Source organism: Poecilia mexicana, unplaced genomic scaffold (assembly GCF_051168715.1).
Source record: "Poecilia mexicana isolate PSO_F unplaced genomic scaffold, ASM5116871v1 scaffold_19, whole genome shotgun sequence".
Lineage (NCBI taxonomy): Eukaryota > Metazoa > Chordata > Actinopteri > Cyprinodontiformes > Poeciliidae > Poecilia > Poecilia mexicana.
Genome location: NW_028263388.1, coordinates 19,978,648 through 20,005,431, shown reverse-complemented (window position 1 = coordinate 20,005,431; position 26,784 = coordinate 19,978,648). Strand labels below are relative to the sequence as shown.

Below are 26,784 nucleotides of genomic sequence, written 5' to 3'. Positions count from 1 at the left end.
TTATATTCTTTTTCAACCCGACACTACACACCAATTGTTTCAGCCTACAAAAAACTGGATTGATTATGCTGTACCTCAAGGAAAACCACTTTAGCAAACGTCTTTTAAAATAGAAAATGAAAGGAAGTTGTTTAAAATATTCAAGCTACATTCTAGAGCAAAGAGAATGAACTAAAAACAAAGCATAGAAACATTATTCAGTCACATTTACATAGTTTACATATATAAATATACTTCAGATTTTTATATATTCATTACGTGACAGAAGAAAAAAAGCTTTTAAATAAATAATATAACTTATGATCTTTTTAAGAATTGAAAAAAATGTAATTATTTTTATTCACATAAACATTTAGAAATGCATTATGTAGGATTTCATTTAAGAAAAACAAAAAACAATGCTGCTAAATTGGATGAAAATATTTTTAAAAAGTATAGTGTGATTGCGATTCTCTTTAGAGACAATAAAGGCTTGTGGTGAAAATACAACATAAGGTCTATAAATGTGATGCATTATGTCACTTGTTAAGCATCTGGCAGCAGTTTTTGAGTAGTAAGCACGACTTTGGTGGCACGGCACAAAAAAGAAACACCAAGTCTGATCTTTAGAGCGAACAAGGAGAAAGAAAGCAAGCGGGAGAGAAAAAGAAAGAAGATGGAGGGGGAGAGATAGAGAGTCGGGACAAACGTGCTCTGTGTTACTGGGCCACTCCAGCACCCATGGACTCCCAGCAAGACTCAAAGCCACTCTCTGCTTCAAACAGGAGTCATGAGGATATTTTTTTTTTTCAAGTTTCCCCAAAAAGCACATTTATTTATTTCTCGTCACTCTCCCATTTGTCTGTTTATTTCTTTCTGCCCCGGCACCCCTCACGCCGTCGTTAAAACCCTGTTGATGAAGCCGCCGTGTTTGCCCTCCCCTCCCTCTTTTAATACCACGGCAGCTGAAAATCAAACTCCTCTAAAACAAATTGATGTACCCTTTAATACTGTCGTCACATCATCACAGGGTCCTCGTGTGTCTGTCTTTGTGACGACTGCAGGGCTGCTTAGCTGAGCCCAGCGATGGCTGTCACGGTTTAGGTTGCTTCAATGATTCATCACAAAAAAATAAAAATAAGGAAGAAAGAGAGTTTCTGAGAATAGAGAGAGAAAGGAAAAGGGGAGAGACAGAAAGAAAAATCCCCAGGATCATGGCTGAATCACTGAGACCGTTGATTGACAATGTCTAATCAGATTATCTCCAGCCTAATAAAGTTGACAGCCTGCAGTGTTGCTCTCTACCTGGCATGGTGTGAACTTAAGGCTGGGTCGGAGCCCTCGGGGGCCCGAAACCTGACCCTCTCTGCTTATCTAAACAGGACTGAAATCAATTCCTAATGAAGTGTTTTCATTTTGGAGGATTGATTACAGACCACTAACCATCAAGATGCTCACCTAAGAAGTTCCCTCGATCTCTTACCAGGCAGGTTTTAAAGTGGATGAGAAATTTTGTGCCTCCCTCTTTGTTTCTGCATCTTAGTTATTTATACTATATAGGTTTGGAATTAGAATAGCTTAGGTTTAAGGCTGTGTCTTATATGCTGTCTTAATGCTCATGAGGAAATTATTTCAGGAGTAAAGTCTTGTATTTATAATTTAACTGTCATTGCAAATATGAAAAGACTCAAAGGTAAAAAAAAAAAACAAGACAAAATAAAAATCCACATAAACCTGGATATTTTGAAGGTTGCATACAAATAAGTTATCTTATTTCATAAGGTGAACTAGGCTGCTAGTAGCTGCTGGAGGTAAATAACTAGCCTTGCTGTCCCTTCTGTATGAAGAAGAAAACATAAAACCATTTAAAAACCCTTTGTAGTGCAGCTATAAAGGTTAAAATAAAGACACATTTAAGACTGGGGAATTTTCTAGGCATTAAAATGCCCCTGCTATGCATTTACTATGTTTTAATTGCACTTAATAAAGAATGAAAAATTTACCAGCACAATTACCAAATAGTTTTAACTGCAATTTAATTTAATAATTCAACTGAATCGCCACTGAATTGCACATTTGCTGTTGATCAGTATTGTGCCTTCGTAAAAAGACCTTGGGTCAAAAGCAAAAAGTCTTTTCCAACTCATATCCATGTGTTTCTCTTCTTACTGAAAATTTAAGCCGTATCAGGCAGTTTATCAATAAATTTGCTTGTTTTGTTCTTAAAGAAATCTGAGGCTAGCCTTACTCTAATAAATGAAGAGCAGAAAGGTGCGATAGCAATTCACTGTAGCTTTGATGTCTTTACAGACATGCTTTTTCTATTTCTAAACAACCAGCCATAAATGATTCAAAATCTTTTCAAGTCTGGAGCTAAGGGCCAATATTTGGCATGCCTTTGATTAAACATCAGTCTTCACATTTGACAAGCCTTCACATTTGGGCATTTCAAATACTCTTGACTCAAATGTCTTTAAATTAGCTAACTGCATGCCCTCCCCCTTTATTTATCGCCCCCTTTTAACTGGGCTATCCCTCATGTCTGCTTGGTGGAGTGCCTGGGCTTTTGAGGCAGTGCTCTTCACTAATACAGTTCTATATTTTATTTATGAGACAAACAGAGAACCCTGGTTTCTTGAGGGTGCGTGTGGTAAATAGCTCTGCATGTCCAAAAAGTCTCCATGATATCCCTCTGAGGGCTCTCACTGCTTTTGGCAAGCCTTTGTTTTCTTCCAATAAACACTGGAGATGTTGAGAGCGAAGAAAAAAAATTGGGGGAAAAAAAGAAAAGAAGTCAAAACAGCAATCATAAAATGATACCATGTAGAGACTCATCTTTTCTCAGAACTAGGATTCCCTTATTTTTGCCTAAAATGTGACCTAGAAGCAGCGTAGCTTGTTTTTCTTCTTGGTCATTAAGAAATGTACTCTTAGCAGTGAGGAGAAAGGTGAGGCTATGAAGCGTTTCTATTCCATCTCTGTTCGAGAACACTCGCTTTGAAATAAAATGTCTTTTTGTTCCACTTCTGATCGGTCTGAGGAAGTTCTTAAGGGTGACAGAGTCACAACAGCTAAAGAAAGCAACTTCAGATTACTGCAAATATAACCGTGCTGAAGTACTTTACATAAAAACAATATATATATTAGGGGATAGTTGAGATGTGTAACTAAAAACACAGTGTGCCTATAGAGAGTTTGGTGGAACAAAGACTTAGTGCTTTAATTATTCCTGTTTAAAAGTTGAGGTTGCCATACGTAATCATTCAAATACACAAACCTTATTGGAAGGAACATAGCAAAAGTATTTCTTGTGTTTGAATAAACTGTCACGTTACCTGGGTTTTTATTATTTTCAGTTTCTCTTCAGGTGCAAAAATAAAAAAATAAGTAGCCACAAATCATTACAGTTTTGGTAAAAGTATAATCACAGTGTCTCTGTTAATTGATCTGAATAATTTTTAGATAATATTAAGTGAGACATCTGATGAGTAAAATTATCTAAAAGAAACTAAATGTGCAATTAGGTAAGATTAATCAGCATTTATTTTTTAAAAATATTTCTATCTAATAATCTAATACTGAGGTAAGCTATATTGCAAAATACGTTGTTTTCCCTGTAAAATCTCATACCTAATTTTACAGCAGTTTTCTTTTGTATAAATTTAGCTCATTAAGCATAAATCAGAGCACGACGACCAAAGAACAGATTTACGTTTTGCATGTTTAGATTAAGTGCAAGCAATCATTTATGAACATATTGAGATACAGCAGACCTTTAAGCACACTTATATTGTTTTGCCCAACTCAAAAAGTTTCTTTTTATTCAAAAACTTAGACAATAACAACAATTTTCAGGTAAAGAGCACTTGTTTATGATTCTAAAAAAAGAGGAGAAAAAAATACTGACGAGTCAGAACAAGATCAAACAACAACAGGGAACACATTTCATTTCAGCCCTTTGGCATTTCATATTTTTCTAGCTTTGGTCATTTTGTACAGGAGAGTTGAATATAAAATATACTTGGCTGTCATGTGTGCAGACTGTGAAATAATTTATTCCCATCTTTGGGACACTTAGTAGCCACTTTAAAAACTTATGAGTTAAAGAAATGTTTTGTATTCTACTCATAGCTCGTTAGGAAAAGCAGACACATGCTTCCAAAAAATCATATTATTTTCATACATAATGAAAATAAATAAGAGAAAAACCTGATCAAGTCCAGGGGTACTGAATGGTTTGTTTACAGATATGAAAAGAAAGTAGGAGGAGGAAAAAACACACACACACACACACACACACACACACACACACACACACACACACACACACACACACACACACACACACACACACACACACACACACACACAGCATTGGTACAAAAAAGTTATTTTGGTAAACAGGTGTTTCTTCACCTGCACTTTGTATTAACACTCTGCCACTACAAAACCAAGTCACTACTAACTGCCCTGATACTGATTCAGACTGGGATGCTACAATCAGCACACCTGTCAAAAGGTCTTGTTGTGCGTCTGGACGTGCAGTCACACTTATTTGGCGAGGATTACAAGATAGAAACTACACCCACAAGTCGATTACATTTTAATGCCAGAATAAATATGCACTCCTCTATGATTTTGCATGGGAATGAAGAAAACACAATGAATCAGCAAGTATCATGTATGGGCTGGTTACTGCTGTCAAGGAATACCAAAGGCTAAAAAGGTTATGGTTTGAAACGGCTGACATTTCATACTGCTAAAACATTTAACACCTCCGCCCCCAACCTGTTGCTTGCTGTGCACTGCCAGCCAGTGGGCTGAAAGAAGGCTGCTTCACTTTGTCTGGCTTACAACAAAGACAAATGAAAAACTCAAGAGTTATGGTGCGGAAACCATAAGTACTTGAAAACTCCATAATAAGCAATATTTAGAATAATTTTAGCAGCACTGTAAACGATGTCTGTTTTTTTCAGTTTCAATAAATATTTTAGCTTAAAACGTTTGAAGATTAAGAAACATTTTTTTTTTACATAGAGTATTAAATGGACAATGGATGAAAGCCCATATTGTTAAACTTGCAATTTACTCCAAAAAGGAAAGTGCTTTCAGCTGTGAAAATTGAGATAAGCAAATATCTGTCTGTCAGAACATGTGCTTGTTTTTTCTCAACAAAAATATGAAATTGGCAATAATCCTAATCCTAATCATAATAATCAAATCTGCTTTCCTCGTTTCTCAAAAGTTTCTCATTTCAGCTTTCACATTAAAAATTACAATTGTTTTGTTATTACTATGGGTAAAAAGAAACACAGGTGTGATGTTAAAAGTGTGAAAAATTGCCTCCTGGCCTTTTTCAAAGTTTACATGAAGGTTTTGTGTTGGCTGTTGGTAGTCAGAGGTATACTGTAAATAACTGAGTAACTAAGTGATTTTTTAAATTGAATTTTTGCCCACTTTGTAAGCAAACATGGTTGCATCTGGCTTGCAAAAATTCACTTCAACTTTTGAGAGCTTTGCATCAAAAGCAATCAATCAGTCTCGTAAAGACTGCATAATCTAAATGCAATCTATGGCTTGTGCTGATTTATTCCTAATTTGACCTGGAGACATCGCCAGTTCAGGTTGTGCATCTGAGCGAATGGTCTGTATCGACAGCAGAGTTAAGGAAAGGGTCGTGGATAAAAGAGGCAGGGTGAAGATTCCCCACAAACATACCCCACAGCTGGTGTGCGCCAAGCCAAGTGTGTGGGACTGAGCAAGGATAAACGAGCATTGTTCTCACCCTGCCTCACACAGTGTGAATAAGACAGCCAACCGGCAACCCGGGGTCAAGGGGCATGTGGCCGACACCAGCAGGAGAAACCGCTGGGCCCAGTAGGTACTGATCAATGTTAAGCTAAAGGCCCAGCAAGCTGTGAAGCAAATGATCCAAACAAGCTTTTGTATGAGATGCGACTGGGTGAGAGCAAGAAGAAAAAAAAAAAAAAAGAAAATCCCCCAGCTGTCGTAGAATTCTACACTATCGAGAAACTGGAATAACGTCAGAAACAACCGAGGCGTTTGAATCAACATTTTTAGGCAGAAGATGCAGACTGCATTTATGAATTTGTGAATGCAAGTCACAGGGAACATCAAAAGCAGGTGGTCCGCATGCAAACCTTAGTTGACTTGAATTATTAAATCTGTCGACGTCGCGCGCACCAGCCACCCCACGATTATAGTGTAAATTGACAAACTTTTCTCCAAACTACAACGGAAGCCACAGAAAGCTAGTAGATGCTTCAAGAATGAGCTTTGATATCTCTCTGAGGAATACACTGTGCCTCAATAATGTGGTGGCTGTCAGGAAGGAAGACAGGAAGGGGGGGGGGGGAAGCACATGCTAGCTGGCTAAGTTTATTTAGGCTTCCAATGAGATTTTTTTCCCTATTTTAAGATTAAAACCACCCTTAATAATGAGGAATTTGTTTTATTTTTCTGTCCGTCCCACTCCTGAATTAAGAATGCTAACATTGTTTATTTTCATAGACCTCCTGCTTGAGTAAAAACAGAAAAAATCTACTATAAAACCCAACACACTTGCATACATAACTTACAGACACACAACTATATGGGTACTTGAATTTTTATTTTTTTTTCAGGGGAAGCGGCTCCCGATATGCCGCCTGTACACTTCTTCCTCTCACCTTTGATGTGCAACCGAAAATGTCATCAGGCGTCAAGGAAAGATTCTTTTTTAACAGTCCTCCCCACACACAATCCAACCCTCCAAAACACACACACGCATCCGCCCACCTCGTGTGTGAGCAAGACAATTTGCCGTTGCTCACTCATCCTCGTTGCTATCTTGAACCCCCTCCCTTCACCGCTACCCCACTCTTTTCCAATCCATAGCAGAGTACGTACCAGTTTCTACTGCAATCTGATAGCCGGCCTCCAGTCTCCGAGATGACCTTTCCAGCCTTTCTGTGTTGTCCAACAGATGCGCTCTCTGCAATAAACAGAGGGAGAAAGAGGGAGAAAGAGGAAAAAAAAACATTACGCTTCAGAAACAGAAAATAAAAATTGATTGAGAGGCCTAGGACCTATTTCAAAGAAACGCATCAGCACCGTCACCCAAACAGACAGACCTACAGCAACAAGATAATACAACCAGCTTACCAATAACCCTCATGCATGACAATGTCTTACATGCCGATGGAGTGTCAAGCAAGAAAATGCAGGTTTGCCTCATCTTGGACATAAAACGACAAACTACTTGGAGCTTTGTTGCTCCTTCGTATTGTTATATGACCTGATCAGAGAACAGGTAAGGCACAAAATAGATCAAGAGCATAGGAACAAATTGGGAGAGGTTTCCAATCAAAACAAAGTGAATCAAACATGTTGCACAGAACAGGCATGCTATAAAAATCAGTTGAAAACCTTTTTATTCATTTTGCACAATGTGAAATTTTAGATGAATTGTTCCTTCAAAGTCTAAACATGTATATGCGACATTTTGCAGATGTTCTGAGCTGCTACTGTCCATTTTATTAAGTAAAACTTTTTTCACAATGTAATTTGATCTGCACAAACTGAACTGTGTGTAATTCTTTAGTCATTGTTTTTTTTTGTTTGTTTTGTTTTGTTTTGATTTTTTTTTAAGAGCAGTCAGACTTTTTTGGAATATTTCCAAGTGGCTCTTTTTGGCTTTTTCTGAGAAAATACTTGGTGGGTTATATTTCCCATAAGACGAGTCCGTATGAAGTCAGGGAATCTGAATATATGACTCGAGTGAATTAGAATGAAATGTATTTCATTTGAATTTGGACTGAACTGAATACTTTACAAGGTGACATGAGTTCAATCTGTTTATCTGAAAAACTATCCGTTGTGAATTGGCATTATATACATGAATTGAAGTGAATTAAATTGATTCATGATGTAAGGGTTACTGTGTTTCCTCCTTCCTTCCTCATTATTATAATCAGCATCTAAAACTCGACTCAAAAAGCATGTAAAAAGATGTTTCATTAACCAATAAATCAGCAATTTGATAAAAGTGGAAGTTGGTGAAGGTCAAAATGGCTGAAATAATGTGTTTGCAAGTTTGGACAGCTGATTAGGCCGAGTTTCTTAGCTCCCATCAAAGCTCTTGTTGAGCATAAAAGTAGTAAACTAAATCATCTGTTGAGTCTGGTTTAGTGGGGAAATTATCCTTCGTACTTATGTGCCACTGTCAATGCTTTGAATGTTTGTGGTACATTTTCTTTAACTCACTACATCAATTATTTTTTGCTGCATTTAGCTAAAGTCTGTTTCCTGGGGGCTTTCATAGAGCTGATAGGATAACAATGATGTTTCCCAGATTTAAAATGCATTATTTTAAAAGGACTGATGTGGAACAATTTATTGGATAATAAGTATCCCCCAACTGATGTCAGCTCCAAGTGCATTTCAAATATTGACAAGATTTATTGTTTCCTCTCTAGTTTCTAGTTCGTTTCCCCCCCCCCACCTCAATGTTTCATATTCTGGAATATGAAGAATAGGAGCAAAACGTCCAAAAGACAAGAGGGTTTTATATCAAAAAAATATGACCATTGTTAAGATCTAAGAACATTTCTATTCATTTTTGTCTTTTTCTACCTGACCTTTTTGAATTAGCTTATTTCATATTAACCATTCATGAATTCCTGTCAGTTTTTGAGATGTTTTGTAGATAAATTGATCCTTCAAAGTCTGAACATGTATACGCAGCATTTCGTTAACGATTGTGTGCAAAATGATTGTCAATCAGCTTTGACAATCGCTGATTGACCAAATGCTACTGCACTATTAGGAAGCTTGATTAAATGACATCAGCAAATAATACCTACAACTAACTAACTAACTAACTAACTAACTAACTAACTAACTAACTAACTAACTAACTAACTAACCCAAAGAAGAATCAGAACCAAATGGAAAAGGGTCAAAAACAAGGTCTTCAAAAAGACAACGGAATTAAATTATATGCGGGATAAGAATATTTATGTGCCTTTCTTTAAAGGCACATACATATGTTTGTATGTTTCTATGTTTGGTAAATATAAAGTTTCAACAACTCATCTAAAGCACAAATAACACTTAAACCAACTACTAAAGACTGATTAACAACATACTGGAGATCTTCATGTTAAAGTTCAAACTCCTCTAAGGCCCAGCTTTCATTAAACCCATGCTACATACAGTAGAGGATCACAAACAGCATAGACATGGGAGAGTTAAGTGTTTACCCAAATGCTGTTTGTTTTGATGGCCTTTTCTAACGTGCTGCGTTAGGAAACTGATCAGATTTAACATGTTTGACAGTAAAAAGCAGCCCGATGAATGACAACAACCCCGCTGACAATATCTGATGCCCATCACATGAGTGAAGGGGACAGGGGAAGAACTGAAATCTCTAGTCTTGGTTGGGCTGTCAAAATGTGTACCAGCTAATCACTCAGAGGAAATGAAAAATGTGGAGGAAAAAGGGGGTGGGGAAGCCTACGACACACTTTTCAAAGTTTGACAACAAGAGGGGATGGGAAAAGAGCAGGGAGGAGAAAACTCCCTCTGAACTCTTCCTTCCCTCGTTTCCTTTTTCTTTGTGTGGCTGACAGATGTCATTTAAAATTGCAGATAGTTTTTAATAGTTAAAGCAAGGGCAGGGGGAGAAAGGAGAAATGATGGGAAGAGTGGAGGAAATGGGTTCCAAAATGAGTTTGTGGTAGGTCTGAATCAAAATGGAGGCAATGAGTGGGACAGGATGTATGGTGTTATGTTCTTTTGCTGAAAGGTGTGGCAGGGGGGCTTTGAGGGTAGGTTACATAGGTGTGGAAGTCGCAGCGGCACCAACAGACATGGTGGCAGTGCGCTTGCAGGAGAAAACGGTTACCAAACTTGGGCAATAATGAGCCCCTATGGATCAGTTGAAATAGTGGGGACGTATTGACATGCAATGCTTAAGCTAATACACCTAGACCATGGCTGCACTGCCTGTGTGTGCCTGGGAGCATGAGGCAGCCGGGGATACTGACAGAGCAGACGCACTCCCCGGGTTCTTCAAAGAGCTCAAGTGATTAGTATGTTATCATTACCATTCGAAACGTGATTTTCCTATTCCCTCTCGGCAAAGGTGACACGTCTCGGGGAGACGGCCGGCAGACTTGCTGCGATGGAAAGCCACTTCAAAGCTTTCTCCTCCTGAATTTCTCTCCCTCTCTGTGTCTTTTCTCTCCCTCGTTCTGTCTTCTTTTTAGGGCCGGGGGGAGAGGAGGGTGAGCGCAGGTGGGTTGGTGAGGCGGACGGGGGTGCTGCAGGGGTAGTGGTGGCGCGTTCATTAGAATAATACGTTCCGAGTTTGACAGTTAAAGAACCTAAAGGAAAGGTGAGAATTCAGCCACTGAGATTCCAGTAATGGCGCACTGTGATGGTCCAAATAATGGAACAACCCACCCATGGTCGTAGGAGGATCATTTAGAAATTAAAACCAAGCATCCTTCACTATATTCAGAACTGCTATTGAGATTGCTATCCCAAAAATGTAAATGTCACAACAAACGGGGTTCTTACACATTTTCAAAATTATATACTTTTCCAGTTTTAAATTTCCAGAGTTCTTAGGCTGTTCCATTTTTACGGATGTGATATAAATACATTTGTTCACTAGAACGTATGGTAGATCTACTACAAGATGGATGGACGAATGGACAGACAGACGGATGGATGAAAACAAATGGTGAATGGGAGATGGTTAATAGATGGATGTATAGACAAAGAGATGGAGGGTTACATGGATGGATTGACAAACCATTAATGGCCAGATGGGCAAAAGGGTGGTCAGATGGACTGCCGGATGGATGGATGGATGGATGGATGGATGGATGGATGGATGGATGGATGGATGGATGGATGGATGGATGGATGGATAACTGGATTTTGTCAATTCAGACAAATGGATGAAGAACCATTTTTAAACATTGTTAAAGGAAAGTCTAGAAATACAAATTTCTTGTATAAATGTATTTTTTATTTATCTTTTTCAATACTGAATTACAATTCCAGGGTTCTCCAGTTAACGCAGAAGAAAATCTCTGAAACATCTTTGTCAGCATTTTCATAAAAGGCCCTTACAGTTCCACAACATCCATTTAGGATTGATCTTTGTGATCCTCATAGCTACTGCAATTCCCTTAGAACAAGGCATCTGCATACTAATCCTTATTTAGGCTTTAGGATGTACCTGCAGCCTAAACTTGTCAAGTATTCCTCTTAAAAACACAAGGATATGTTCAAATTATACTAGATTGTCTCAAGGAACCTTAAAGCAAAGTATTTAAATGTAGTATAAGATAAACTACGTGCCTCTGTGTGCACAGGTGTACCTCTCCGCTGCCACCACCATTTCTGCCTATGTATGCCTTTTCATCTGACACCTACATTTTGAACAAAGATCTTCTTAGGAAGCACAAAAATGGTGTGTTTTTGTTGTTGTGCTTTTTGCGTCAAGAAACACTCTTCAGTTGTAAGTTATTAACAGGGAGCCCCAGAACAATGCAGCTGTAGCTCAAAAGAAATCTCTCCCCTCTTCTTTCGTTCTCCTGCCTTTTTTCAATATCAAACACAGGCAGTTACTATCACCATTTTCCAAAGTTCAGATGATTTCCTTATTATTTCAATAAGGGTGGGGGAGAGTCAAAGTGAATAATGATGACAGCTGTGATTCAGACTGACTGTGTGATCTTCTGTGCCGTTTGTTTGGGACTTGTAAGACGAGGAATTACAAGTGTCAAACAGCTGTGAATATGGGTGCTAAATATTTAAACATGTTTTTCAGCTGAAGGAAAAAGAAAGTGTAGTTTCTTTAAAAGCAAGGCTTAAGTGTGCATAAGCTTTGCCAGCCTTTGAATCAAATGTAGGAAGAGTGGAAGAGTTAAAGGCGCCAATGGCAGAGAAGGCGAAGAATCGAGTGTGATTACAAAGAGTGGACAATGGAACAAAGGCAAGACGAGTAGGGTAGCTAAAGATGTCTTATGACCCTGAGGCTAAAGTAAATATAAAAAAAAAACAACAGAGCAGCAAGAAGAGGAAACAAAAGTACTGCTAAATAAAATCTAAATGCTTTATGCCATCGCATCTGGGTCAAGTTTCAACTCTAAATTATACATAAGCGTGAAAAAGAAGGAGCAGAAGTTCTGTGTTTGAGCATAATTCCTCATAGATTAACAAGGATAAGCTTCTCACCAAGAAATTCACACTATGACAAAAATTGTGAAATACCTCAATTAAGATCAGACAAATTTTCTTTAAATATTGTTTTCTTATTGCCCAATATCTCTACACATAAATGTTCCTATAAACCATGTTTATTAGTTATCAACTTTTATTTTTATTTTGTCAGTTTCTAACTGACAGATCTTTTGATAGTTTAAGCTATGTTCACAATAACATAAAAAACTTATTAAAGATTTTCTGTTGTGTTTGCATAAGTGCAGCACAATATAATAAAACATTGCAATGGTGATATCAGCTGCAATATATAACAATTCAGAAATATAGGATCAGTTCAGTTCAATCAAACTGACAGAGTTGATTGGATATATTCCAATTTGATTCAGCTACAAAACACTAGTCTAGAACAGTCCAGTTTGCAGTTAGATAAAAAGTTTTCCACTGAAGGAAACACAACCAACTGCATTGAGTCACTGCAACAATTGAATGATTGTATTCACAAGGACCCATCTCAAATAAAAGGTTAGCCCTCTTATCTTTAAAGTGTGAAGGAATAGGGAAACTGGCCTAAGCGAAACTCATTTGGAAATGCAAACTAGTCCAGTGAGCAGATTATAATTTACTGCAAAGGAGGACGAATGAAACTTTCAGTAGGAAAAGGAGGTTTTTAGAGAAGCACTTACCTCTTCACGTAACTTTATCAACTGCATCATGAGAGCAAAAATGAAAGAAGAAAGAAAGAAGGAGCAGGTGAAGGACAGATAATAAACAAGGCAGAAACATGGCAGGAAGACCACCACGTCCGAGGTTAGAATGAAGAAATAAGTTTGATGGTACATCCGTTTAAATGTTTAATATTTGGAAAGCGCAAGAGAAATACATTAAACGGATCTAAATACACTGTTCAGGAAGAATCCAGTGAACAAACAGAGATCAAGTCCTGCTGTTGTCAGATTAAACAAGGAGGAGACTGAATTGCTCAAGTTAAACTATCAGCTACGTTATAAAGGAAGTCACATCGCAGAAGTTGAAATGGAAATAGAAAAGAAAGAAAGTTAAATATTGTCTTTACAGTGTATTTAAATGTTGTGGAAATATCTCATATCTGTCATTTTGATGATTTTTTATTTATTTATTTTTTTTCAAAGGATAAGAAGAATGTGTGCCCCTTTGGAGCAGAGTTAAAGAAATGTACTTGAAATTATTTTTATTGGTGTTGATATGTCCTCAATATTTAATGTTGCTTATCCAGTTTCAGTAAAGGAACAAGCTGTTCAAAACACATATGGAGAGTCACGTGAGGCTACCATTGTACACAAGTAAACTGCAGCTCATTATTGGAACAGATGCAGATGAAATATTTATCTTTGCCCAGCTATCCATTTTGGATGATGGAAAATAGCAAAATTACAATAAGTACATAAAAAGTTTTCTTGAAACTTGTGTCCTAGATAATGAATCAGATCACAACTAAAAATTTTGCTTATCTGGCATGTTTTTAAATTTGAATTAAAATAGTCACCAAACAGGCTTATTTACTTTGATAAATTAGATGAAATAATTTTTTAGGACATCAAAAGAACAAGTCAAGGCTGCTAATGGCTCTGATTCGTTGCTTAATGTGGACAAAATAATAAAGAATTAAGACTAAACTGAAACTTGTAAACAAATTTGTGTTCAACAGGACAATGATTCCCAATAAATATCTAAATTGGTTGGGGACAAAACAGGGTAACATTAAGCTTCTTGAATGGCTTGATACCAGCAAACCACTTTAAACGAGTTCTTATAAAAAGACTGACCGGATATTCGACCAGAATTATCTCAGAACCTTGTTTATGACTACAAATCCTGTGGGGTTGCTTTACTTTTTTCCTTAATAATATCCTTTCTTAAGGATATTATTATTAGTTGGGTTCTGTATGTATAAATTTGACCTTTATTGAATCTGGGGGGGGATCACGACAAAATCAAACTTATGCAATAATAGCTTTTGAAGATGTGTGAAGTTGTTGTATTAGCCATGTACCCTGAAAAAATAAATGCACCCTAAAGTCGTGTTACATTAATGAAATTATTATTTTTTCTTGATTCTAATCTGTTCTTAATTTTTACTCAACAAAATCAAAATACTGTCACTTATGTCATTTTAAAACACATTGATTTAAATTTTTTGTTTGATCCAATTTTTTAATTTCAGAAGCAACGACAAATTGATTTTTTTGTTGTTTAAAATAAAAATACAGTGCATGTAGAAAAACTAAAATAATATCAATACATGTAGTGTAGGAAGTAAACAAGTGTTAATGTGGGTTGCTGTTTTTTTTTTTTTTTCTAAAGAGCTCTTACCCTTGAAAATGTTAGCAGAAACAAGACGTACTTTGGAGTGTCTTTTCTAAGTCGAGCAACAACTCCCTGCTAAGAATGTATTATTGAAGAGGCCAAAGTTTAAAACGACACTGTGGATGTGGTTATTTGGGGCTCCAGCGAACCCATCAGATCCTGCGATCTCTCACCCCGGCTTTGCAATCAGTCAATGGATACCAAACAAAACTTGTTCTGACTTATTTGTGCTGCCTGACTGATTGTAAGACCTTCTGGAGGATTTGTTAAAACTATACCAGAGCTGCGATTCTTGCTTCTTGCTGTTCTGCTCTATTTTTCTTTGGCATCCATTCTTTGGTACTGCCAACCGTGTTTGTGTTGCTAAGAGATATACAGCAGTAAATACAGAATATTGTAAATGGTATAATTACTCCTGCATGAGCGCCTTTCCTTGTGTTTTTGTGATTCCAGCCAGCATTCAAAATTGCACTGCTGCAATTTTTCTGTTATGATAATCAGCAATTTTTATTTTTTTTTTTTCAAACAAAAGATTTTTTTTTTATCCAATGTGGAATTCGATACAAGTGGTAATCTGCTTCCTTTGTAGCCTGTAAAATCTGGTCCGTGCCGGCTCAAACCAGCACAATCTCTTGTGGCCAAGCCTTCTGCTGTGACTGAAATCGAAACTATTCCGTTTAGTGTTCGTGTGTGAAAAATGTGTGTGTATTTGTTGCTTTGTGTGTGTGTGTGTGTGTGTGTGTGCGTGTGTGTGTGCGTGTGTGTGTTGCATGCAGAAGAAACAGGGGGAAAAAAGTGCAATGGTAGCCTACCACATTATTAAAAAAAATGAGCGATAGTGCCAATTCAGTCTCTGTCCGCATACAGATAACGAATAAATGCCGAAGTCTATTAAATCGTCCTTTAGCCATTATCGCAGGGCCAACACGCCATTTTTAGAACTTATGACGGTTGCCTATTTACTTAGCAATAAATCCTTGCCATGTAACCAACAGATTTGTGACTGGTAATGATCTGCTCTGCCAGGGCTATATGAAATGATCCTGACCTCTTTCAGATCGTCAGGAATTAAATTGACCGACTTGCCCAGGCCCCCACCATCTTTTCCCCTTTCCTATCGACGGCGTCTCGTTAGATAAAAAAAAAAAAAAAAATCCCTCAAGTTGTGAGTACTCCTCTCACAGCAAGACCAAGACAAGTGTTATCTCCCCAACTTTAGAAATGAAAATGAACCAAATAGGGCTATAAATAACATCCCAACATGTAGATTTATTTTCATTTGTTACAACTTGCTGAAACTGTGTGTTTAGCTAGACTTGGATTTTCTTTAAGTTGAACATCAAACATTTGGCCTCATTTTCAACAAAAAAAAATCTCAATGTGTTTACAGTTCATTAGTTTTATAATTCAAGCTTTAAATATATTTAGATGTTTATCGCATGTTTCTTGCAAAACATGGTTTAAATAGCAAAATATTTGTCCTACATTTTCTAATTTTTAAATTCCTGCTAGAGTAAAATTCGCACCATGCATAATGTCATTTCATTTTTAATTATTGAATCCTTTAATAATAAATAATAGATATTCTGAATTATATATTATTAATTAAAACAGTGTGAAATCAGAATTATTAATAATGTGAATGACGTGTGTTTTGGGCTTTAAATGATAACATTCAGACACATGTATAATAAGGCAATTCACTTTTATTTTTTTTAAATTGTAACATTACTTACACAGGTATTTTAATTTTAATTGCAATTATTTGGGTAAAAATAATTATGATTACAGTAAAATATAAACATAGCCTTAAGCAGGATTCATATTTTTTGCTTTTCTTTTTTTTGCAAAGATTCTCATCATGGAATTTGTAAAAATTGTCATTTCTGACAGCAAATCTCCTTCGAACCTCGATTTACAACGTTGAGGTGGCGTCTGCTTTTCACTAAATTGCCAGGAAATAAGCATATCAATAGGAAATCTCAGTTCATGCCACATGTCTCCAAAGTGTGCAGCTCATGGGTCATGACTTAAAGGATGATGGGGAGAAAAAAAACTTGAGAACTGTATTTACCTTTACCCTCTTTTGCACATTTGTGGTGAAGGTGCATTTGACTATTCCTCTGCCTTTTCTTTTCAGCCTGCAAATTTGCAAGTGCAGAGCTTTTATTTGAATGTCAACATACACAACTCCATGCTCGCCTTGAGATGCAGTAACTCGTGCGGTCTGACAGCCGAGTCCAAACAGAAAATATAATTAGTCAAAAGACGGCTGGTCATGGATTGAGAGTGGCTGCGTAGAACATGGCGGCAGATGTGCTTGTGAGAAATAGGTAAGCTTGTCTAAAATGTTAAAATGTACAAGAATACTTATTATTTTTTTCCCCCACAATTATTTAAGCTATTTGGAATAATGAACAATTTATTTACAAAAAATTCCAAAAGTTACTTAAAATTTTAATTCATAAATAAGCTGTATGAATGTTTTTTTTTAAATCATGATTTTTTTTTAATTCTCCTTTTAAGTATATATGTGCAAGTCATCAAATTTTTTTTATTGATATTGCATTTTTTCAATAAACAAGAAACTAGTTTTTTACTAAATTAATAAATAATAAAATGCAATCCTTAAAATATTAAAAATAATTAAGATTGTAATTCCACTTTTTTCAAATCCAAAAAGCATTGTTAAAATTGTTTTAGTGATATGTATGACCACTTAACATTTTTGATCACTTCTATCAAACAAGCTTGTGAACATTAAAATTTAGAAAGAGGAAAAAAAAGTAAATAAGTAAAATTAATCAATTTACTAGGTCCATTTGAATGTGTCTTTGTTTGTACCTTCATCGTGAGAATCTCTTATGAATCCAAGTCGGCAACCAGCTGGAGAACAGCTGTTGGACGTTTGGGGATAGTGGGGTTTTGGATTGAAATGTGTTCAATTATGTCTTTCTTTTTTTTTTTTTTTTTTAAGATGTGCATGTGTTGGTCCCAATCTGGCTTGGGCCAGACGCTGGTCCCATGCCCTGATCCTCCTAACTGGCCGGCCAGCTTTGCATTAAACAGTGTTCCTTCCACATGACTTGGTGACAATAGTGGCGGTTTCAGCTCTCGATGGCCCCTGTGAGAGGAAGGGGAGGGTGGAGTGCCGGGGGTGGGTGGGGGCACCTAATCACCCTGGGGGGCAGTCGAGCCACCCACACCGGCGTTGTTTCGTGCCCCCCTTCACCAACTGATTAGCACCTTACCTGGCTCTCCGAGGAGATGGCGTCATCCCCCAGGAGCTCGTTGCGCACCTCATCACTGTAGGCAATACGTGACCTTTTCTGCAGCGGGAGGAGGATGAGGAAAAAGGACAAAAAAAGAGAAGAGGAAGAAGAAGAAGAAGAAGAGGAGGAGGAAGTAACAGAAGGGGTGCAAAAAAGAGAAAACAAGAGGGGAAATATGGTTTAGTGGTTCAGTTGATGCAAAAAATGTAACAGGCATTCTTGAAGCACGAGAGCCCCCTAATGGAACTCGGTGACAAACAATCCTACACATGCCGGTTGTGGATGTTTGTGTGCAAGTAAGTGCTTCGGGTAATGACAACAAGCTGCAGTGTGTGTTTATGCCCGTGCATCCATCTATCGCAAGTGATCTATTACAGCCAGTGTTCTTAAAAGAAGCTCCCAACATCACCTTGCCCACTTAAACAAATACAAGTTGAGTAATGAAACATCTCATGTGCATGGAGAGGCTGTGGAGCAGGGGGACAGGGGAGAGGGCCGTGAGGAAGTATCACTTGTCAGAGCTAAATCTTTTCTGGGGGGGCTGTCACCGCTGTCATCTCAGTGCAGTGGCAGCCTCTGTGATAACACCAATGCTGTGACTTAGACAGGGAATAATTCATCACCCATTGGCGGCCCATCGGATTTAGGGTTGCCTCGCGCACGGACACACAAAGTCTAACCCGCTGTCTCTCTCTCTCTCTGCCTCTCTCTCTCTGTGTGTGTGTGTCTCCAGATAGGCTACAATAAAAAAGGAATGCCATGTCCCACAAAAAAATAAATATATAACAGAAAAGGCAAAAAAATAAAAAATAAAAAAAGAACACCACCCCCCCAAAAAAAAGAAAAACACTCAGACACACATTTCACACAGACTTCAAGAGAATGCCACCTCCGATTGTGCTGGAGTTGGCTGCCATTGTACTACTTGTTTACAGACGCCCGACCCGTGGAAAAACAGCCTCTTGGCATGCCCTCTAAACTAAACACACACCAGCAGCAGACAGAGAAAGTGTTTACTGAGCCTTCCTTCGCTTTCTCCTCCCCCCCCCCTCGCTGCCTTAACAGGGTTTTCTAGGTGGGCTGCGAGGAGGTGGGCAAAAATCAAAGGCAAACACTAGCAGACGAATGAAAATATCGCTTTTCTTTCACACAAATTATTTATATTGTTTATTTAATTATTTATTTAGCTTGTAAATGACTCAAAATAAGTCCATGCAGTTTATTTATATTCAAAACAAAATAAGGAAATTCAGTGAAGGATCACCCAATTACCTGCTGGGGACATTGTTTTCCTGAAAGGCTGTATTTTTTCTTTCACCCCACACTTTCTAAAGTAGGAAAGTTTCAAGAAGCTATCGCATTAGGTACATTCACACCACCTTCCTCAGGAGAAGCAGCTTGAAAAAGACTATTCTTAAAAAAAAACACACACACACACACACACACACACACACACACACACATACCCAGAGAGATGATATCAAGTTGCTTGATTGAAATAACTCGGAATCACATCGCAATCGAGCCGACTGATTTCTTTCCTTATTTTATTTTGTCTCTCCTCATAATCTGAAGCACTGAGTGGAAAGTCATGCCTGATGTGATTTGGCTGTTATTATCATGATGGCGAGGGCCACAGTTCTCAGGAGTAATTACTGAGGAGACAGAGGGGCCTGATTGACCCAGACCACAAAAACCCATTAGATAAAGAGAGCACCCAAACAACACTCGACCACAGGGAGCAAAGCCAACCGCTGAACGCCTACTGTGGGAGGAAAAAAAAAAAAGATTGGCAGCACAGACTCGAACACACAACACAGCCCACTAACCCCCCGCCCCTTGAAGAGCACACATAAGGACAGAATCACTGTCAAAATGTGCCATATAAGATCTGATTCCTCCATAAATTGATAAATCCTGGTTTTGTTGCACTTTAATTCTCAGTCATGGGACAGTTAAATATTATTTCTTTAAAAAATCTTAAGAAATGCAATTCCCTCTTAGGTCCTAAAAGTCATTTTCATTTGTTTAATCTAGTCAAATTATCCAAAATGATCTGCTTTATTTCCAATTGTAAGAGTGTCTTGCAACTGAAAGTCTGAGCATTCCAAGTAAATTAGGTGATAAAAGAAAACCACGACCTTGGATGAATTTTAATGGGGGGATTTTATGTCACAAACCAACACAAAACTAGTGAATAACTCAAGTGGGAGGAAAACACTTTTTTATATAAATTAAAAACTCAAAAGTGTGGTGTGGTTTTTTATTCTATCCCCTGTTTACTGCAGCACACCTAAGTAAAATCCAGTGCATCCAATTATCTTGAGACATCTTCTAATTACTTCATAGAGCGTCAAGGAAGTGAGACTTTAAACAGTTACAGTTTCCAAAAGATAGCGCCACCTATCACTGTCACCGAGGTAGCTCAATGTTTAAATAGACAGCCTGACTTGCATTAGCCTGTAAAGTCCAAAACTTTAAAAATGCAATAATTCTGCACAATACGTACTTGAAAACCACCACTAAATATATGAAAATCTCTGTAGTAAATCGATGATATGAATAAATTATTGTATATTTTTTAATAAGCAGAAGTTGGAAAATGTGTGTATATATATATATATATATATATATATATATATATATATATTAAATAAAGAAAAACTATGTCTTTTTTAACTAAAAGGTTCCATAAATGCCTTTAAGTAATTTAAAAATAGTTTCCTCTTATGAAAGACTCAAAACAAACATTTTATTTAGGACTAGCTGAGTAAAAGGGGAGCTTCTACAAACACCCGCTGTACTGTGTGGATTTTGGCTGAAAACAAATCTCAACACCCATGAGCCCGTTCCTTTGCACTTCACAATTAATATTACAATTCTTTACAAATTAATATTTATAAAATTAAAATGGTTTGTGGTTGTATTGTGAAAAAAAATTCAAGGGATACGGATATCTTTGTAGGGCACTGTATATTCAAATAAATAGTATTTCCTTGTTGTTGCCGCGTTGCTCATTTTTTCAGCCCCACCTTCTGGTAGAGGTTAAATCTACCGTTAGGGTCAATGTGTGTCTGTTTGCAGTAACTTTAAAAGAAATTAAAGATGCAAGTAGTAGCGTAAAAAAAAAAAAAAAAAAAAAAACGAGATTAAGGCAGCAAGTACACTAGCACATCAGGCACACACATACACCTTTTTTGCCAGGAAGGGGGGGATGGGGGGTGAACAAAACACCCACACTTTCCATTTAAGTCAAGTTTCATCTTAAAGAGCTGCAGTGCAACTTAGGGGGAGAGACGACTTCTCCAGTAATTGAGACGAAGAAACACGGGAGAAGCATTGATTTGAATGCTGAGGCTTGCGTCGCCTTCAAACCATATGCAGGGTTTTTCTGTGTTGTTTTGTATTTCTAAATAGCTGTTTGTTGCAGATGAATGCATGAAGGGGCTTCTGCAATGAGAACAGAGCAGATAACAAAGAGAGCACGAAGAATGGAAAATGTCACGGAAATGAAAGCGCCGCCGCCACTTCCCCCGTACCTACAGTACGCACTCGGCTTTTTTGGATTCCCCCTCTGGAAAACAACAGATTCCTGAGCGATTGCTGCGTTCCCATTTGATGTAAAATATAAGCAGGTGCAACACCACTTCATGTGGTAACAATTTTTTATTATCAGCTTGGTGTTGGATTAAATGACAAGAAGCTCAGTTTCGAGGTCAGGAATCAGATCTGTGCATAGTGAAAAACCTTCTCTTCTTTATTTACAGTATGTTGAGGCAAAGTTCTGCATATTAGGAGAAAACCAACTAATCAGGCTTTGCAATCTAAAAAAGAAGAAGTGCTTTCAGAAGATACCTTATTGCTCATACAAAGAAAAAACTAAGCTTTTTTTAATCCTTTTGAAAGGTCTGTCTTTTATCACATTTTTTAATCCAGGGTGAGAAACTGCTTCTATTCCCGGAAGCACACAAGAAAAGTACAAAGGTACATCTTAACTTTATGCAAAGTGGCCCGCCTTTAAAAAAAACTCTACACATCCTGTCAAATGTGGCGACGGAGGTGCCGGTGTCCTGTCAAAAACACACGTTTTACCTCTGTTGACATGATGGCTGACAAAAAAAAAAAAGAAAGAAAAGAAAAAGCAATCTTCTATGCCCGTCAAAATGCAATTACATATGCACAAGGAACAATTTATATCAGATATGCTAATCAGTTCAGCATAATCCTCTAAGAAGAGAATGATCTTAATCTAATTATAACAAATACGCGGATATTTTCTGTCTGAAAAAATCCTTTATAGTCTATTGGCTTATATATCATGATTCTTTTAATGGAAAGGTTTGTGAAGCTCCTCTATAAACAATAAAGGAAAGGATACATTTTAAAAGATGTTTGTAATTATATACATATAAAAATCAAATTTCAATCTGGAACGGATGGCAACCAATACTTCAACACCTTTAAAAGAAATCCGACATTTAAAATAAAATCAAAATAAGCTTAATTCAGTGACCTCTAACTCTCCTCCTTGGTCTCGGCCTCATGAGACGAGTGACACAAGGACAAGTCGAATAATTGTGGCGCCTAGAAAGCAGGAATAAAAAAATGTAAACAGTTCATTAGACGGGAAATAAAAGGCGTAAAAATACCCAGGGGCAGAGTGTAATGAGGGGCCCTGAAGTTCTTCCGCAGATGCTTATTTCCTCTACTTTCCCGAGCTGCTTTTCCTTTCCACCCTGCACACACGGCTGGTGGCATAGCATGAAGAATAATTAACTATAGAAAATTTAGAATGCTGTCTTCTGTAACAGGCTTTTTCAGCAGTAGGAGAGCGACTGGGTGAGTTAGGTTTAATAACTCTCATGTCCGGCTCCATGTGATTGCAAACTGGCCTTTTATTTATCATTTATTTATTTTTTTCCTGCTACACGTTTCTGTAAGAAATGGCAAACAGATCAAAAAGCAAAGTGTTAAACTCCAAGTGAGCAGGAAGCGCAAATGGATGCCTAAGAATTTAACATGCTTTCTCATCATAAAACTCCACAAAATAAATGTCTAAAACTTTATGTGATGGGGGGGAAAAATAATAACAATAAATGCTGAGAAAAATGGCTACTTGTATGCTTAACTGAAAGGTTATCTATATTACTTCTTGTCCTCCCCAGCTGTGATTTTCCCAGCTTATGTGTGGATCGCTGCCAGCAGGTCCCACTCTAGTTTCCCCACATGTGGGGGCAGAGGTTGACTGACGCGGCATGGCGTTTAAAGGAAGCAGAGACCTTTAAGCAGGCGCAAGTATCACAACAGCATTTTAAATAATGCATCTTTGCACGGCAGGTGTTTAATGCGTGCACACGCACAGCCGGCACAAAGGACAACATCCACACTCAAAGGAAATAAAACGGGTTTTTTTTTGCTGTTTTTTTTTTAAACTTGAAAAAAAAAATTGTTGCGTTGCATTTTTTGCTCCCCCTTACTAGTAACAAATTTTGAGAGGTCGTTCAATTAAGTTTCCTTTTTGAAAACATTTGATATATTAAGAGACAAAGAGGAGCAGCTACAATTGAGACTGCCACAGGAGGGTGTCATTTGAGCCTTTGCTTTACTGTGGTCTTTGGTGCCGCTGGATCCTTCAATTATGTCTGCTGTGCGCTGTGTGCGAGTCCATGTGTGCGCACGAGGGCGACCGTTTGTATAACTGAGACTTCTATGAGACCTTTGCATCCTAAAGAAACTCTCCTTTAAAGGACGTATCCGTGCAACATATGTGAGCGGCGTACCCCGCGTGTGTGTTCTCTCCCCTAAAAGAAAAGGCAGCAGTTGCAGAGAAGCCTGAGCCTCAGATAACAGCATGGGGCCTCTCATTAGCTCACAGGTTGGTGCTCTGGTGGCTTCTGTACACACAGCATTGTGTTTTACTTCCACGAAATACCTTAAGGAGGCTTCAAGAGGTGAATGTCGAAAACATTAAAGGCGAAAGATCAGCAGCGACAACGCGATAAATCAAACTGAGCCATATGAGCTGGTAACCAAGGATCGGGTGACTTTAGAGTATACAATTCAAGTTATTATATATCTGTATTGTCATTCCACTTGCAAGCTATAGAATCAACATTGCCTAATTTATTGGTAGCTTATATGGTATTTGTGTGAATCAGTAAGGATATCTGTTCAGGAGCTGCTGTCATCTAAACATAACGTCGGTTAGATGACAAACTGAGCATGTGATGAATAATAAACTCTAGTTTGTCATGTTTGTAAAGCCCAGTAGCTATTAGTTGTATTTGAATTTTGACATTTCTTCCTCTGAATATATGCAACACTGTAGTGATGTGTGCTACCATTTTATGAAATGTTCATCTTTTATGTTAGTCAACTGCTTTCAGACATTATTTACATCTATTAGTCACAATTTGAATGTTCTTTTATCACTGTGCCATTTATAAATCTAAACAAAAATATTATAAGGAGTTCCTCAAGGGTGCAATTCCAGCCCACTTTTAGTCAATATTTATATGCTCCCTGACCTCAGAAAAAGTAGTTTTATGACATCTCTTGTCATATGTATTCTGGTGACAGACATGTGTACATTATATTTCTGTGACCACAAAACAGGAGTCGAAAAATATCCACTAAGGATGGGTTAAATTTTCCTGCAGCTCAATGGAAAAATGACCAAATCCAATTGTGTCATCATGATGTCAGATAGAAATTTTAACGCCCACAAAAGTCAATCACTAATTCAAACTGCTGCCATCTGAAAACATTCCCCCAAAAAAGTGTTCTACGTCAAAACAGCACACAGAAAAATTACGTTTTTATTTTCTGTAGGTTATCTTAACTGTTACGACTAGTCATACAATACATTTATTGTTTATGATGCAATTTTCTTTACCTTTATTCTTTTATTTTCCTTTATGAATTGGTACTGTCCAAGTAAATTAGAAAGTTACAATTACTTTAAGCAACATATGCATTTTAACTGCAATTCAAAGCCAGGTACGCAAGTTTTTTTGGTAACAATTTTACCGTTTTTCTTCTAATACTTAAAATACAAATAAAAGCCAGACATTTTTTAGAAAATCTATACACTTTCTAAATTAAACCACATTTGATACAGGATTTTAACTCTTAGGAGAGAGTTTGATGGTAGAAGAATACTATTCTGATGGAGGCCTTTTATTCTCATTTCTCTGTGATACCCAGTTGTGCATTTCCCTGAAAAGTCATTTCTACTGCAAAGTGTCGGTAAGATCAGCCAATATAAGCTTAAAAACTGTTACCATAAAGCAAGAGGCCAGGATAGTGTGAGTGAAGTCCACAGGCAGGGGTTGCAAGGGAACTCCAAACAAAAGAGTAATATCAAGCAGGACTTTGATGGAGAAGGAACTGTATACTTTTTGAAGGATGATGGTTATTTCTTTAAGGCACAAGAGTGCGATTAAACCCAATATTAAAATAAGAAAGTGCTTCTAATAAAAAGAAAAAATCAAAGCCCCCATTTTCCCTCCCAGACTATCTTTCCATCACTCTTATTTGTCGTCCTCTCTTATCCTGTCAGGTTTTTGTCTTACCAAGAGCAAAGTTGTGCAGGATGGGACAGAAAGAAAGTATGAAAAGATAGAAAAATAAAGAGAGAGCGAAGGTTCTAAAGATGAGGGACCTGGGTGCTGGTGGTGCAAAACAGAGACAGACAGCATTGGTTGGAGGAGTAAATCAATAGAGTAGAGCCGTTGGGGAGGTGGGTAGCCAGGGCAAGAAAAGAGGAGAGGAGAGGAGAACCAGCGCAGGGGCCCGGGCTCCGATCACAACGCTGGCTTCTGGCGTGCAGTGGGGAATAAAGCCGGCCTCCCCGGGTCAGCACCAGAGAAAAAGGTGAGATTAGAGGAAAAGTGGAGGAGGTATTTTCACAGGAGGGGTGGGAGAGGTGGGTACTGGAGGATGACAAGGAGGGAAAAAGAGAGCGTGTGTATGAATGTGTTTGTGTGCTTCCTGGATACCTGGCAAGCCAGGGACCAACCGGCCCATTAGCCTGTGGGCACCTACATATGGTTCACTGATCCCTTTGCTGAGAAGAACTCCTCACCTATCAGTCTTCCCATCTTTTTTAAAGATACCTTCACTTTTAACCCTTCCTCTGCTTTGGAAAGAGGCTCAGTCCTGACCTCGATTTATGATTCATTTCTGTTTGATGTCTATTCTTGGACTGTTATCTAAAATTGAAAAATGTAATAAAAAAAAGAAGAAACTAGACACAAAGGGAGAGGAGTTGGGCCTGCTGAGCGTGTGCACATGCGCATCCATCAGTGGACACACACAGAAGGCCATCTCCTTTAGTGCTTTGCCTTTTATTGTAATGTGTCCATTGTTGGTGCTGAATTGCTTCACCATTAGCATAAGAATGCAGCAGCACACATAGAGACTTAGCCAGATCATTATCTCTATATATTTATGTATACTTTGTCATTTCACTATGCGAAACACATTGAAATGCTGATGAGGCCAGTTAGGCCTCTTTTCCAAGCCTTTCCAACATGTGCCCTCCTGAACTTCCCAGTGCACTTCACAGTTTCCTGGGTGTCTGCAGGTTCTGCGCTGGAATGCACCAGCAGTTCGGAAATTAGGAGAAACGGCCAACTAATGGCTTACGGTGGATAAGTGAAGACAACTTAGAAGGGTCAAATTTAAGAACAAGCATAAGGGATAAAATGGGTTAGAATAAACAATCTCAATTTTGTTATAATTATTTTTTTAAGTATATAAAAGGAAGAATGTAGAATAAATGTTTCCAAGGGGAATGAACTGAGGTAGACAAGTAAAAGTATTAACACTACAGCATAAACGCAGCTAAAACTGCTTCATAACTTTCAGGAAATTTTAAATTCTTTTAATAAAATGGCAGAGAAAAAATGGAAGCAACATAGAGAAACATAGTGCTGCCGTTCTC

General features: G+C 37.8%; 1 protein-coding gene across 2 annotated transcripts in view; it reads right to left on the bottom strand.

Annotated features, from left to right (window-relative positions):
• The window catches only part of vti1a (vesicle transport through interaction with t-SNAREs 1A), a 132,202-nt gene that overhangs the window by 88,030 nt on the left and 17,388 nt on the right, over positions 1 to 26,784 (bottom strand). For both annotated transcript variants that reach the window (XM_088000886.1, XM_088000885.1), the window contains exons 4-5: positions 17,817 to 17,894; positions 6,889 to 6,973 (exon numbers count right to left, since the gene is read on the bottom strand). In XM_088000886.1, coding sequence (XP_087857012.1) covers positions 6,889 to 6,973; positions 17,817 to 17,894 — 163 coding nt within the window. The remainder of the gene's footprint in view (positions 1 to 6,888; positions 6,974 to 17,816; positions 17,895 to 26,784) is intronic.